Source organism: Canis lupus, chromosome 9, assembly GCF_003254725.2.
Source record: "Canis lupus dingo isolate Sandy chromosome 9, ASM325472v2, whole genome shotgun sequence".
In the NCBI taxonomy this organism is placed as follows: Eukaryota; Metazoa; Chordata; class Mammalia; order Carnivora; family Canidae; genus Canis; species Canis lupus.
The window spans coordinates 823,173-835,378 of NC_064251.1; the positions used below are offsets into that span (position 1 = coordinate 823,173).

At 58.3% G+C, this 12,206-nt stretch overlaps 1 protein-coding gene across 6 annotated transcripts in view; it reads left to right on the forward strand.

Moving 5' to 3' along the window:
- CCDC57 (coiled-coil domain containing 57) overlaps positions 1 to 10,766 on the forward strand; it is a 101,798-nt gene extending 91,032 nt beyond the window's left edge. For 4 of the 6 annotated variants that reach the window (XM_025468384.3, XM_025468383.3, XM_035720545.2 and 1 more), the window contains one exon: positions 10,312 to 10,766. In XM_025468384.3, coding sequence (XP_025324169.3) covers positions 10,312 to 10,511 — 200 coding nt within the window. In that variant the 3' untranslated portion in view covers positions 10,512 to 10,766. Of the gene's footprint in view, positions 1 to 463; positions 863 to 10,311 lie in introns of those variants that run through there. The other 2 variants (XR_004818581.2, XR_004818582.2) reach the window with 2 other exon arrangements.
- Positions 10,767 to 12,206: the final 1,440 nt, after the last annotated feature.

Here is a 12,206-nt window from a genome sequence, read left to right on the forward strand (position 1 = left end):
CTCTCTCTCTGTGACTATCATAAATAAATAAAAATTTAAAAAAAATAAAATAAAATAAAAAAATAAAATGCACATACTAACATACGTGTATCACAAGTCTCATAATACACCTAGAAGTAGAAGGTACGACAAAAATGGCATGCATGGTGGGAAGAGGAGAGGGAGGTATACTCTCCTGAGGCTCTTCAGGTGACATTGTGCAACCCTGCGTCACAGCAGAATGAGACAAGTTAGAAGTGCAGAACAGACATTCAGAAACGACAGCAAAGCACAGCCAGTGGCACAGATAAAATGGAGTAGAAAAAAATCAACCCAAAAATAGCCTCAAAAAGAGGAAAAAAGGGAAAAAGGACAAACAGGACAAAGAGAAAAAAATTAGTAATTGCAATGTAGAAAAAAAACATTTAAAACCAATCACATTGAAAATAATATTAAAGGTAATGGTCTAAATATTGCATTAAAGGGCCGACTGGGAGAAAAAGGCTAGCCAGCCTCAACGGTGTGCTGTCAACAAAAAACTCACTCTAAATACAGAGACACAGTTGGATGAAGAAGGCTGGATGGCTCTTTCACGTCAGGCAAAGCAGACTTCCCAACAGGGAATATTAACCCAAGATAAAGAGGGACATTTTGTGATGGCATAGGAGTCAGCTACTAGAAGAGACAACCTTCCCAAGTATGTATGTTCCTAGTAGGAGCTGTAAACACGTGAAGTTTAAAAACCCTCAGAAGGGCAGCCCGGGTGGCTCAGCGGTTTGGTGCCGACTTCAGCCCAGGATGTGATCCTGGAGACCCGGGATCGAGTCCCACATCGGGCTCCCTGCATGGAGCCTGCTTCTCCCTCTGCCTGTGTCTCTGCCTCTCTGTGTATCTCTCATTAATAAATAAATAAAATCTTTAAAAATAAATAAATAAAAATAACCCTCAGGAGAGGGGCACCTGGGTGGTTAAGTGCCCAGCTCTTAATGTCAGCTCAGGTCATGATCTTGGGGTCATGAGATCGAGCCCCACATGGGGCCCTGCGTGCAGGGGGGAGTCTGCTTGAAATTCTCCCTCTGCTTCTCCCTCCACCTCTTCACCCCATTTGTGCACGCTCTCTCTCTCAAATAAATAGGTAAAATGTTTTTTAAAAAAACTCTCAGAAATGGAAGGAAATGTAGAGAAGTCCGTAATTATACTCAGACTCTAGTACTTCTCTCTCAGCGATAACAGAACAAGGAGACAGAAAAGTCAGTGGAGGTAGAGAATAGAGGGTTTGAGCAGCGCTGTCAGCCAGCTCGGCCTCACTGGCACGTGTCCACTGCCCCAACCATCAACAGAACACACACACTTTTGAGGTGCACACGGTACGTTTGACAAGATAGGCCACATGCCGGGCTATAAAACTGGTCTTAGTAAATTTAAAAAGGTTGAAGTCATACAGACTGTATTTGCTGGCCACAAACCTGCTACACTGGCAATCAAGAACACAGAGATATCTAGAAAAATATCCAAAAGAATTTAAAAATAGAAGGCTCATGGGTCAAAGAAGAAATCACAAAGTCTTACTTACAAACTTGAGCCTTTAGATACTTAAAAGAGACAAGAACAGTGTTCTAAAGTCAGTGATCAGAACGCCTGGGTGGCTCAGCGGTTTAGTGCCTGCCTTTGGCCCAGGGCCTGATCCTGGAGACCCGGGATAGAGTCCCATGTCCGGCTCCCTGCATGGAGCCTGCTTCTCCCTCTGCCTGTGTCTCTGCCTCTGTGTGTGTGTGTCTCTCATGAATAAATAAATAAAATCTTTAAAAAAAAATCCTTAGGAACTTTAAAAAACACAACTATTAGAACAAAAAAGTGGCTTTGGCAAAGTACCAGGACTAGGTCAATACAAGATCAATATGTCAAATCAGTTATATTTCTATACATAACAATGAGAATCAGAAACTGCGATAAAAAATATCATTTACAGGGATCCCTGGGTGGCGCAGCGGTTTGACGCCTGCCTTTGGCCCAGGGCGCGATCCTGGAGACCCGGGATCGAATCCCATGTCGTGCTCCTGGTGCATGGAGCCTGCTTCTCCCTCTGCCTATGTCTCTGCTTCTCTCTCTCTCTCTCTCTCTGTGACTATCATAAATAAATAAAAATTTAAAAAATATATATATATCATTTACAATAGTATCCAAAACCGTGAAATACTTAGGGATATACTAAAGGAATGTGTGTGCACTGAAAAGGACCGCTGCACAGAAAAGTCAGACCTATAATGGAAAGGTATACCATCCTCATGGACTAGAAGCCTCAACGTTAAGATGTCATTTCTCCCAAAATGTACCTGCAGATTAAGCAAAGTCCCAATCAAGATCCCATGAAATTTTTGAAATTGAAATAAAAAATTAAAATTTACATGGATATGGGAAGGATATAGAAAATTCAAAGCAGTCTCAAAAAAGAACAAAGTTGAAGGATTTTACCTAATTGTAAGACTTACCATAAAGGTACAGTAATTGTGACAGTGTGCTGTTGGCACAAGTGTGCATGTGTACGACAGAGAGCGCAGTGGACACACGCACACTAACAAATCAGTTAATGCGAAGGCTCTACAGTAATTTAAGGAGAAAGAATATCCAACAAATTGTGCTGGGATGACGACATATCCATATGGGGAAAAATGAACTGCATGTCATGATCTCAGGGTCGTGGGATGAAGCACCACACGGGGCTGCGTGCTCAGGGCAGAGTCTGCTTGTCCCTCTCCCTCTGCTCCTCCCCCTGCCCCCTGCTTGTGCGCGCGCGCTCCCTCCAAATAAATAAAATCTTGAAAGAGAGAAACATTCGTGCACTCAGGCAGGAGGGCCCTTCTGCTCCCCCCCAGTCAGAGTCAGAATCGTCAGCGTGAACGTTTATAGTGACTTCATGCCCAAATGGGGGACAACACAAGCACCCACCACCGATGAAGGGGAGGCCAGAGTGCTGGGCAGCCGTAGAATAAAGCACTAGCCCGCAATCAGAGGAGTTAGGGTCTCCACGACGACGACTACACGAATGAACCTCAAGAAACATTTCTCGGGTCTCTGGAAGAACCAGTCTTCAAAACGTGCCTAGTGAGGCTCCAGGAGGGACCAGTGCTTGCCTGGGGCCCCTGCGTGGTGGAATGTTCCAGACGCATAGATGCATACATGCTCTAAAAGGCTTTGAAACGTAGATTTTTAAAATAGGCGCATTTTGGGGACACGTGGTGGCTCAGCAGTTGAGCGCCTGCCTTTGGCCCAGGGCGTGACCCCGGGGCCCTGGGATCCAGTCCTGCGTCGGGCTCCCTGCAGGGAGCCTGCTTCTCTGCCTGGGTCTCTGCCTCTCTCTGTGTCTCTCATGAGTAAATAAATACAATCTTAAAAACATAAATACAAAAATAAAAATGGTGCATTTTATTGCGTGCAAGTTATAACGCAGTCAAAACGATGTTTTAAAGAAGGAGCAGGGATCCCTGGGTGGCGCAGCGGTTTGGCGCCTGCCTTTGGCCCAGGGCGCGATCCTGGAGACCCGGGATCGAATCCCACGTCGGGCTCCCGGTGCATGGAGCCTGCTTCTCCCTCTGCCTATGTCTCTGCCTCTCTCTCTCTCTCTCTCTGTGACTATCATAAATAAATAAAAATTAAAAAAAATAAAAATAAAAATAAAGAAGGAGCAGCTGTGGGCCGTGGAGGTTCTGTGGGGCGCCCGCCCCCTGCCCGGTGCGTCCTTGCTGCACGGCGCCGCACCCCCGTCCATCCCCAGCGCGGGGAGCTGAGCCACGGCGGGCAGGACACTGCCGCCAGCCACCCTCCGCACGTGTCGCTGCACATCCTCAGGGGAAACTGGTAATTCTTATCAATTTGCTGGGTTCCCTGAGTTATTCTGCAGTGTGGGACCTCGGAGCTCCTGGGGGAGGTCATTAGTGTAGATGGCGTACTCCCCGCGGGCCCCGGGGCCTCTCGGGTCGGGCCTCCAAGCCTCATCCCAGACCAAACTGCCACCCGCTGGGGCCCGGGCACAAGGCTCTGCTTGAAGACGCAGTCCTGCAGCCCTAAAATACCCGAACCCGTGTACACCTTCCGGCTCTCTCTCTCTCTCTCTCTTTCTCTCTCGCTGAAGCAGCACGGTTGGCATGTGCAGCTTCCTATTAGTTGCAGGTGTGACAGCTGCTCCCTTGTCTCGTGGGGGTTATCGCCTCCCTGGAGAAGGCCGCGAATCTCCGTCACACTCCTTCACCTCTGGGCGGGGGGCGCAGGAGCCTCGTGGAGACCTGCAGCCCCCCCACCCCTGCTGAAGGGACCTGGCAGCCGCCCGCCACGGCAGGCCACAGCACGGCGGCCTCGCCCTGAGGCCTTCAGGATATAGACAGGTGGCTGCAGCTGCACCGGGAGGGTCCCTGGCTCGCGGTGGCCTCCTCGCTGGTGCTGAGCTTCCACACTCCTACCAGTTGGACTTTGGCGCTTCCCCCCCCCGCCCCCCCCCATAGGCTGCCCTCCAGCGCAGTTTCCTCCCCCACTCTGCAGTGCTCCCACCCCCCCACTGCTCCCTCCTGCACACCTGCCTGGGCCCCGCCAGCCACTGTGCCGTGGCACCTCATCCACTTGCAGGCGGAAAGCCACGAGGCTGGTTTTTCCCGTTACATATGATTGCTGTGTGTAAAAATATGGCCTTTATCAAATTAAAATTTCCCTTTACATTCCTGATCCACAGAGCTCTCGTGACAAATAGGCATTAAACCTTGTCAGATTTTTTTCCGCATTGAGGAGGAGAAACCCAGTTATGTTTTCATTTATTGACGGGGTCGCTATGGTGGGAGACTTTCTGAAAATGGGGCCGCCTTGCATTGGTGAGATAAACTTTACTTGATAATGACGTATCCTTAACATTTGCCTGATTTGATTCGATAACGTTCACATAAAGGCTTTGCAGCTCCGTGTGCAAGCTAAATAGGCCTGTAAGCTTTTTCCTGCATTGTCCTCAAGTGGTTTGGGAATACAGTTCGCTGGGCATGCTTCATTCTAAGTTACTTGTCTGAATCGTTTGAATGAGATAGAAACGAACTCTTCCATGAATATTTGATCTCTGTGAACATCCAGCAGAACCACCTGTAAATCCACCCAAGCCAGGAGCCTTTGGGAAGAGAACCGTTGAATACCAGCTCCATGTTTTAATACCTGTTGGGTATTTCAAAGGCTATTTTTCTGTTCTGGTTTTGGAATCTTCCATTGCCTCGAGGCTCTATTAATTCACTGGCAAATAGCTCTTTATAACATTCACTTTTGCCCAGTTGTGCGTATTTGTTCTCCCTTGTTTGGATCAACCTTGGCAGGAATTTATGTTATTAATCTCTGTAGACACCAGCTTGGACTCGGTTGATGTTCTATAGCACTGTTTTCCTTGGGGTTCTCGTTGAACTGTAGCGTTTCTTTACCCCTTGTTTCCCTGAGCTTGTCGTGTTGTTTCTTTCCATCTCCTTATGCTGGAGGGTTAGCTCATCTCCTCGGGGCATCACCTGTCTCTGTTCGCTGAGAAGGGCATCTCGGGGTGTCCTGCAAACACTGGGATTCAGTTCTCAACATTTCTTTTCCTCCTTCTTACTTCTTTCATTTCATTTCATTTCTTTATTTTATTTTATTTTACTTTATTTTATTTTATTTATTTTTTTAATTTATTCCTGAGAGAGAGAGAGAAGCAGAGACACAGGCAGAGGGAGAAGCAGGCTCCCTGCGGGGAGCCCGATGGGGTACTCGATCCCGGGACCCCAGGATCAGGCCAAAGGCAGACACTCAACCACTGAGCCACCCAGGCGTCCCTCCATTTTTTTTTAAGATTTATTTATTTATTTGTAAGAGACAGAGCATGCATGAGCCAGGGAGGCCCGAGAGAGAGGGAGAGGGATCTGGAGCTCGGCAGGCACAGAGCCTGCCGTGGGGCTCCATCTCACAACCCTGAGTTCACACCCTGAGCCAACGCCAAGAGTCAGACCCACTCATCCGATGGCACCACCCAGGAGCCCCTCCTCTTGCATTTTCTGATGTGAACTTTCATCTCCAACATGCAGAGCGACCCTGCCAAGGCGTCCACGTGGTGACCACGGGCCCCAGAGCCAGCCCCACTTCGTGTAGAAGAGCCTGTTGTAGAAGCATCCACGCAGAGAGCACCCAACGGCACTGCAGGCGGCCGAGGCAGGAGGGCCCTTCTGCTCCCCCCCAGGCAGTCCCATCTTTGGGCCACAGCCGCCCCTCTGCCTTACGGTCCAAGGAGTGGTCACTGCGCCAGGGTGGGCGTGGACTGTCCTGCAGGCCCCGGAGGGCAGGAGTTGCCTGAGGCCTCCTTGTCACCGAGACCCTGGCCTGGCCCCCCCCATGGCGGGGCCTGCCCCCCTTGCCGGTCCCCAACCCCCGCCCCCTGCTGGTGTCTCCACGGGGCCTCTCCCGCTCCCCAGGCCAGCCATGGGCCGCGTGGCCGGGAGCTGAGGGCAGCCGGGGCCCACTCGGGGCGGAGGACCTCGTCCACAGGCGGCGTTTCAGGCGGGGGCCCCGGGGGGTATGCAGGGCAGCCCGAGCTGCGGGGAGGACGCTGAGGTTCTTCACATTTGTCTCCTGATCTGTGCAGCGTCCCTGGAGCCCCGGTACCGTGACAGCCGGGACCAGGGCCGCTCCTCCAGGAAAAATCAGGAACGTGGCAATGGTGCCTCTGCGGCTGAGCTCGTGACACGGGTCCGGTTAGTCTGTTCTGGTCGGCTTCCCCGGGCCACCTCCGGGGCGTGGACCGCTCCTCACCTTCCCTTCGAGGGTATCGGGGTGCGGGCAGGGCTGCGGCCCTGGGCGCGCCGTCAGGGAGAGGGCCCCGCGGCCCCCAGGCCGGCAGCTGGCCCCGGAGCGCCCCGCCTGGCGCAGAACGGGCAGCCTGCGTGGTGCCGTGGCAGGGCCGCCCTCCCCAGGGGCCGCGTTTCGGTGGCAAAGGGAGTGTCGCCTCGCTGGCTCCAGCAGCTCCCCCGGCGAGCGGGGCAGAGAGCAGCTCCTGGCAGCGGCTTTCGTGAATCTTCCGTTTCTCTGGGCTGGGGCCTGGGTGAGGAGGCAGGCCAGGGCCCACCCTGGCCCGGCCAACCCCCGCCCGCGGCCCCCTCCTCTCCACACTGCGCAGGACGGTGCGGAGCGCCCAGGGGCCGGGCGACGTGAGAGCCGTGTGGCCCCTGGGGCCGGACGCCTGTCCACACTTGCCACACCCCACATGCCCTGCACCCCTTGATCCCCGACCTGCGGTTCGCACTGTCCCGGCCTCACCATCCCCCCGCCCCATCTCTGGCTGAAGAGCTGGGCCTTGGGGTCCAGGGGGAGTACCCCTGAAAATGGATGGCATCAGGAAGGAGTGATTGGGTATTAACCTCTGGGAGGAAGGGGGCAGAGCCGTTGACCAAGGCAGCCACCCCCCACCGGGAGCAGCCCAGGGGGCCCTGCCCCCCCCCCCCCCACTGAGGACCGGCAGGCCCAGGATGTCCCCCAGCGCCTCTGCACCGAGGGCACACGGCAGCTCCCGGCAGGCTCGCTGGGGGCAGGCTCGGCGCCCTGGGAAGCAGCTGGCAGCTTCTGGAAGCTCGGGGCCGGGCTCTGGGCTCTGGGGAGTGAGGCCACTCCAAGTCCCAACACGGTGGGAAGCCTTGGAAGGTTCCGGGCAGTATGACGTCATCTAATTCATAACCTTTAATTCACAGAGGGGCGGGGGGACCTGGGTGGCTCAGTAGGCGAAGCCTCTGACTCTCGATCTCAGGGTGTGAGCTCAAGCCCCATGTCGGGCTCCACACTGGGTGCGCAGCCTGCTTAAGGAGAATGAAGGGGGGGTTGGGATGAGGGGCAAGGTGGGGGGGACGTGCAGGCTCATCTCATTTAGGAAGAGCCGCACGCAGGGCAGGAGGAGCTCCCGCGGGAGCAGGAGGGAGGCTGCAGTGGAGCAGCGCCCGTCGGTGCACGGGGCCCTTAGCGCAGACAAGACAGAAGGAGGGAGACAGAAGGGAGCCTGGGGAGGCCTCATCCCTTGTGCCCGAGGCCTGAACAGACACGTGAGAGCTGAGCTGCGCACCCCCCCCCCCCCCCCCCCGGCTCCAGGGGAGGCTCCGAGGCTCAGGGCCCGCGTGAGCTCCGTGGAGCTCCAGCCCTTCCTGCAGCTCTCAGAGTCCGGGCCCGTGTGCTCAGGACCCCCTGCCAGCCGGGAGCAGCTCAGCCTGCTTCCCAGAGCCCGGCCACCTCCCCAAGTCAGATGGGAGCTGAGCAGGGGCTCCGAGCAGCCAGGCGCCTCCGAGACAGACCCAGGTTCCTGCTCCCAGGTTTGAGCCACAAGGCCTCGGGCAGCTCCCCAAGCCTTCCTGGCAGTGGGGCTGGACCCGCAGCACACACCTGTGCCCAGGTGCTTCTCCCGAAGCCTAATCAGGGCCCGGGGCACGTCACCCTGCCACACACCAGCCCCTGGTCTGAGCAACGGCAAATCTCGCGTTGACAGGGAAGGGACACATCACAGTCACAGGGCCGAGCTGGGGGCAAACAGGCCCGACCCGTCCAGCTTCATGCCTGAGCCACGACTGCCCCTGCCCTGGAGCCACCAGCTCCCTCCTCAGGGAGGGCTGGGGGGGGGGGCACCGGGGGCTCTGCTGCCTCCCCAGCCTCCCCCCACTTCAGAGGCCCTGCTGCCACCACCAGCATCTCGGGGAGCACGGCCCCCCAGCACAGGGCCTCGGGCCCTGGGCTCTTCCTTCCTCCTGAGCCTCACTTTGTCGCCCTGGCAGCAGATTGTGAGGGTGAACTCAGGCCAGGCCTGAATCCGTCCCCTTGTGGGGAGGGCCCCCACCAGTGTCACCAGGGTCAGGGTCCCAGCCCTGCCTGTCCCCACCGGCCGCGGCTTTCCAGAAGGAAAGCAGCCAAGCAGAGGGTGGGCCTGGGCCTACATCAGGACAGGGCTAGCTGGAAGTCAGGGCCCGAGGGTGTCCTTGCAGAGACCAGGTCGGGAGGGCGCATGTGGGGGAGGAACTGCTCTGAGAAGCCAAGGCGCCGGCCTTTCCCTCACGAGGGCGAAGCAGGGGCAGCGCGAGCGCATCCGGGACCAGCCTGGCCCGCGGCAGAAGTGGGTGCCGGGAGGCCCGGCAGTGGGATGGGGGCCAGCCCAGGAGCGGATCCAAGGGACAGGAGGGAGGCCAAGGGTGAGCCTGAGGAGGCTGCGGGGAAGGGCGCCGTTGCAGGTGCTCGAGAGGACAGAGGAGGCCCGAGGCGAGGGCCAGGGCGCAGTCCATGTGGCAGAGGTCCCGCTGTCCGCGGTGGGGACGTGTGTGCATCTCCTGGGCGTGCTTCCGAAGCCCAAGCCTCCTCCTGGCACCCAGCCCGCGCCAGCCTCCTGCCCCTTTGGCCCGTCCTCAGGCCTCGCCCCGGGGGGTCCCTGCCCTGCGGTGCCCCCCACTTGCACTGCACACAGCCCTGCGCTGGCCAAGCCCAGGGTGGACGGCTCAGAGACGCGGGGCAGGGTGGGCGTGTGACCGTGTGCTCACGTGTGGGAGAAGCTGGTGCCAGGCCCCACCTTCCCGTCGGTGCTCTGTGCCCTGAGGCAGCATTCCCATCCCGGGTGGACCCCCCGGGGCTCCAAAGGCCCCGGCTGCACCCACGAGGCCAGCCCCGAGGGAGGGCCACCCAGAGCGTACATCTTATAACTGCTTAATAACACCTTTTCTGTTTTTTGCTTTTTTTTTTTTTTTTCAAAAGAAGTACATTCCTAGTTCTAAACACTTGGCAAATAGAGGAAAGCTAGAGAACGAAAGTCTCCTGCTGCCCTAGTGCAGAGACGCCGTGCCGGGCGCTTTGGAAGGGCTGGGCCTGAGCGTCGGCCCAGGCGCGCAACAGCGTGGTCAGGCTCCTGGGTCCTTGGCCTGCGCCTGGACACGCATGTCAGGCTGGCGGTGCCCGGCCAGCGTGGCCCGCAAGCAGAGGGTGGTGGACAGCCGGGAGGCGCCTGAGGCATCCCGTGGGTCAACCATTAACCTCCGCGCCCCCAGGGGCCCCGTTACGAAATGGTGACAGCAGGAGATGGTGTTTTCGGGGCCAAATGTCCAGAGTGCCCAGCGGAGGGCAGGCCCGGGCCCCGCAGCGCATCTGGAGACCATGTGGCCCAGAGACCTCCTGTGCCAGGGCCCCGGGGAGGACTCTGCTGACAGGCTCTGGAAAGAGCCAGGCCGTGGGGCCCCGGGTCCTGCTGGCAGGGCGCACAGCCTCTTACACTCGGGGAGCGCCCCCCCCTCCTGCTCCCTGGGGTGTGACAGGCTGTTCTCTGTGTTCTTCGCGCAGGTCCAGCCACCAGCAGCCTCGGACACCCTGACCCGAGCTCCGTGGGCACACAGGCAGCCTTTGCCATCACAGGGGTGAAGATGGAAGCACAGGCCAAAGCCAAGCCCACCGGACCCTCCAGGGCTCACCCTGCAAGGACAAAAGGCTGCCCGCGGCCCCCCAGGCCCCCCAAGATCCGGAACTACAATCTGAAGGACTGAGTTCCTGGGCTCGCCCCTTCTGTCCCCTGTGGGCGCCTGGGGCCTGTGCTGGACTCACACACCGGCACTGTGTGTGTGTGTGTGTGTGTGTGTGTGTGTGCAGGCCCCATGTGCGCACGAGGACAGTGCGGGTGCACGTGTGCGCACACGATGCAGGCTGCAGGCAGGCACCCCAAGTGCTGCAGAGGCACCCCGTGGCGCCCTGTGTCCGACCAGAGCCATTAAAGCCCATGCCCCCGTGCTCTCGCTTGGCCATCGCGTTGTTGACCTGTCCTCCTCAGAAACGGCATCTGAGCACTGCGGCCATGTGACAAGGGGCCTGGGGGGGGGAGCACAAGGCCCCTCACAAAGTAGGCATTTCCCCAGAGAGCGTGGCCCATGCGAGAGCACCTGGAAGAAGGGAGCCCGGGGTCCAGCTGGGCCGGGCGGCCAGGCCTGCTGGGGTGCTCCCGTCGGGGAGCTGGAGGGCGCTTCCCGTCCTCGTTGGCCCCGGGAGACCAGCCCAGTGGGTCAGTCCGTGCCCTCCACATACTCCCCCCTCCCCGGGGGGCAGCAGGACACAGGACAGTAGGACAGTACTGAGGCATGATGACACCGCCATGCCTGGGGCTGGGAACCGGATTCCTTCACTCCGAGGGCCACAGAACCCCATGTACAAGGCCACACCCGGAGTCCCACAGGTCCCAGCTACAGGCCCACGACGCTGTGGGTTTGCCCTGCCACCAACGGCACGCTGGAGACGGCAGCATCCTGTGCCAGGAGGGACGGCGTGGGGGGCCGGGCCGTACCACTCGCAGACCATCACTCCCCTGGCGTCCACGCCCGTGTGCACAGCCGGGCTCCTGGCCCGCACCAGTGCCCAGAAAGGGAGATGGCCTGTCCCCACCCCAGGCAGAGCACGGCTGTGCCCTCAGGCAGCCTGGGCGCCGAGGCTTTCCCTTTCTGGGCAGCGGGCGTTTGCTGAACCAGGCGGGCGGCTTCTCCCAGAGGAGGGACCCGGGCCTCCCTGCTGTGCGACCTGCACACCCCATGTAGCCTTTGTGGCTTCAGTTTGTCCTCAAGTGAAATAGGAGCGGTGTCCTCTCCCTACCGGGCTCCCAGGTGTAGGGGCGTGTGCACACGCACACCACAGAGACCACACACAGCAGCGGTGGCGGTGCTAGGCGTGCACACACCCCCCCACCACCACCGTGCAGGGGCTCCTGTGCGCCCCGCGCCTCCCTGTGAGCACCTCACTGCGCTCCAAGGGCACATCCTCCCCGCGGGCTCCCTGCTCATCCTGGGCCCGCGGTGCTCCCGGAGCTGTGGAGGCACCGCTGGCTCGCGCCCACTGCGCCGGGGAGCAGCAGCCCGGGGTGTCAGGGGTCCCTGCTCTGCTGTTCCTGGTGTGTGCCCTCGGCAGTGACTTCCTGAAGCTGAAAACCTGAGCGGGGATGCCCCGTCACTTTCCAAGGAGGCACTTCAGCGCCTGTGACCCAGTCCCTGAGCCTGCGTCTGTGGCGCAGAGCCACATTCCGCACCCCAGCCCCCCAGCCCGGGTGGGCCCCCCTCCCCGGGGCCCCTGCAGGCCGCAGCCAGCAGAGCACAGAGCCCCCACTGGCCGGCGAGAACGGAGCCTGGGATCATTTAGGTCACCCAAGGTCGGGAGTGTTACACGCCATGGTCCTGTGACTCCTGACCCAGGGTGCAAGGCCT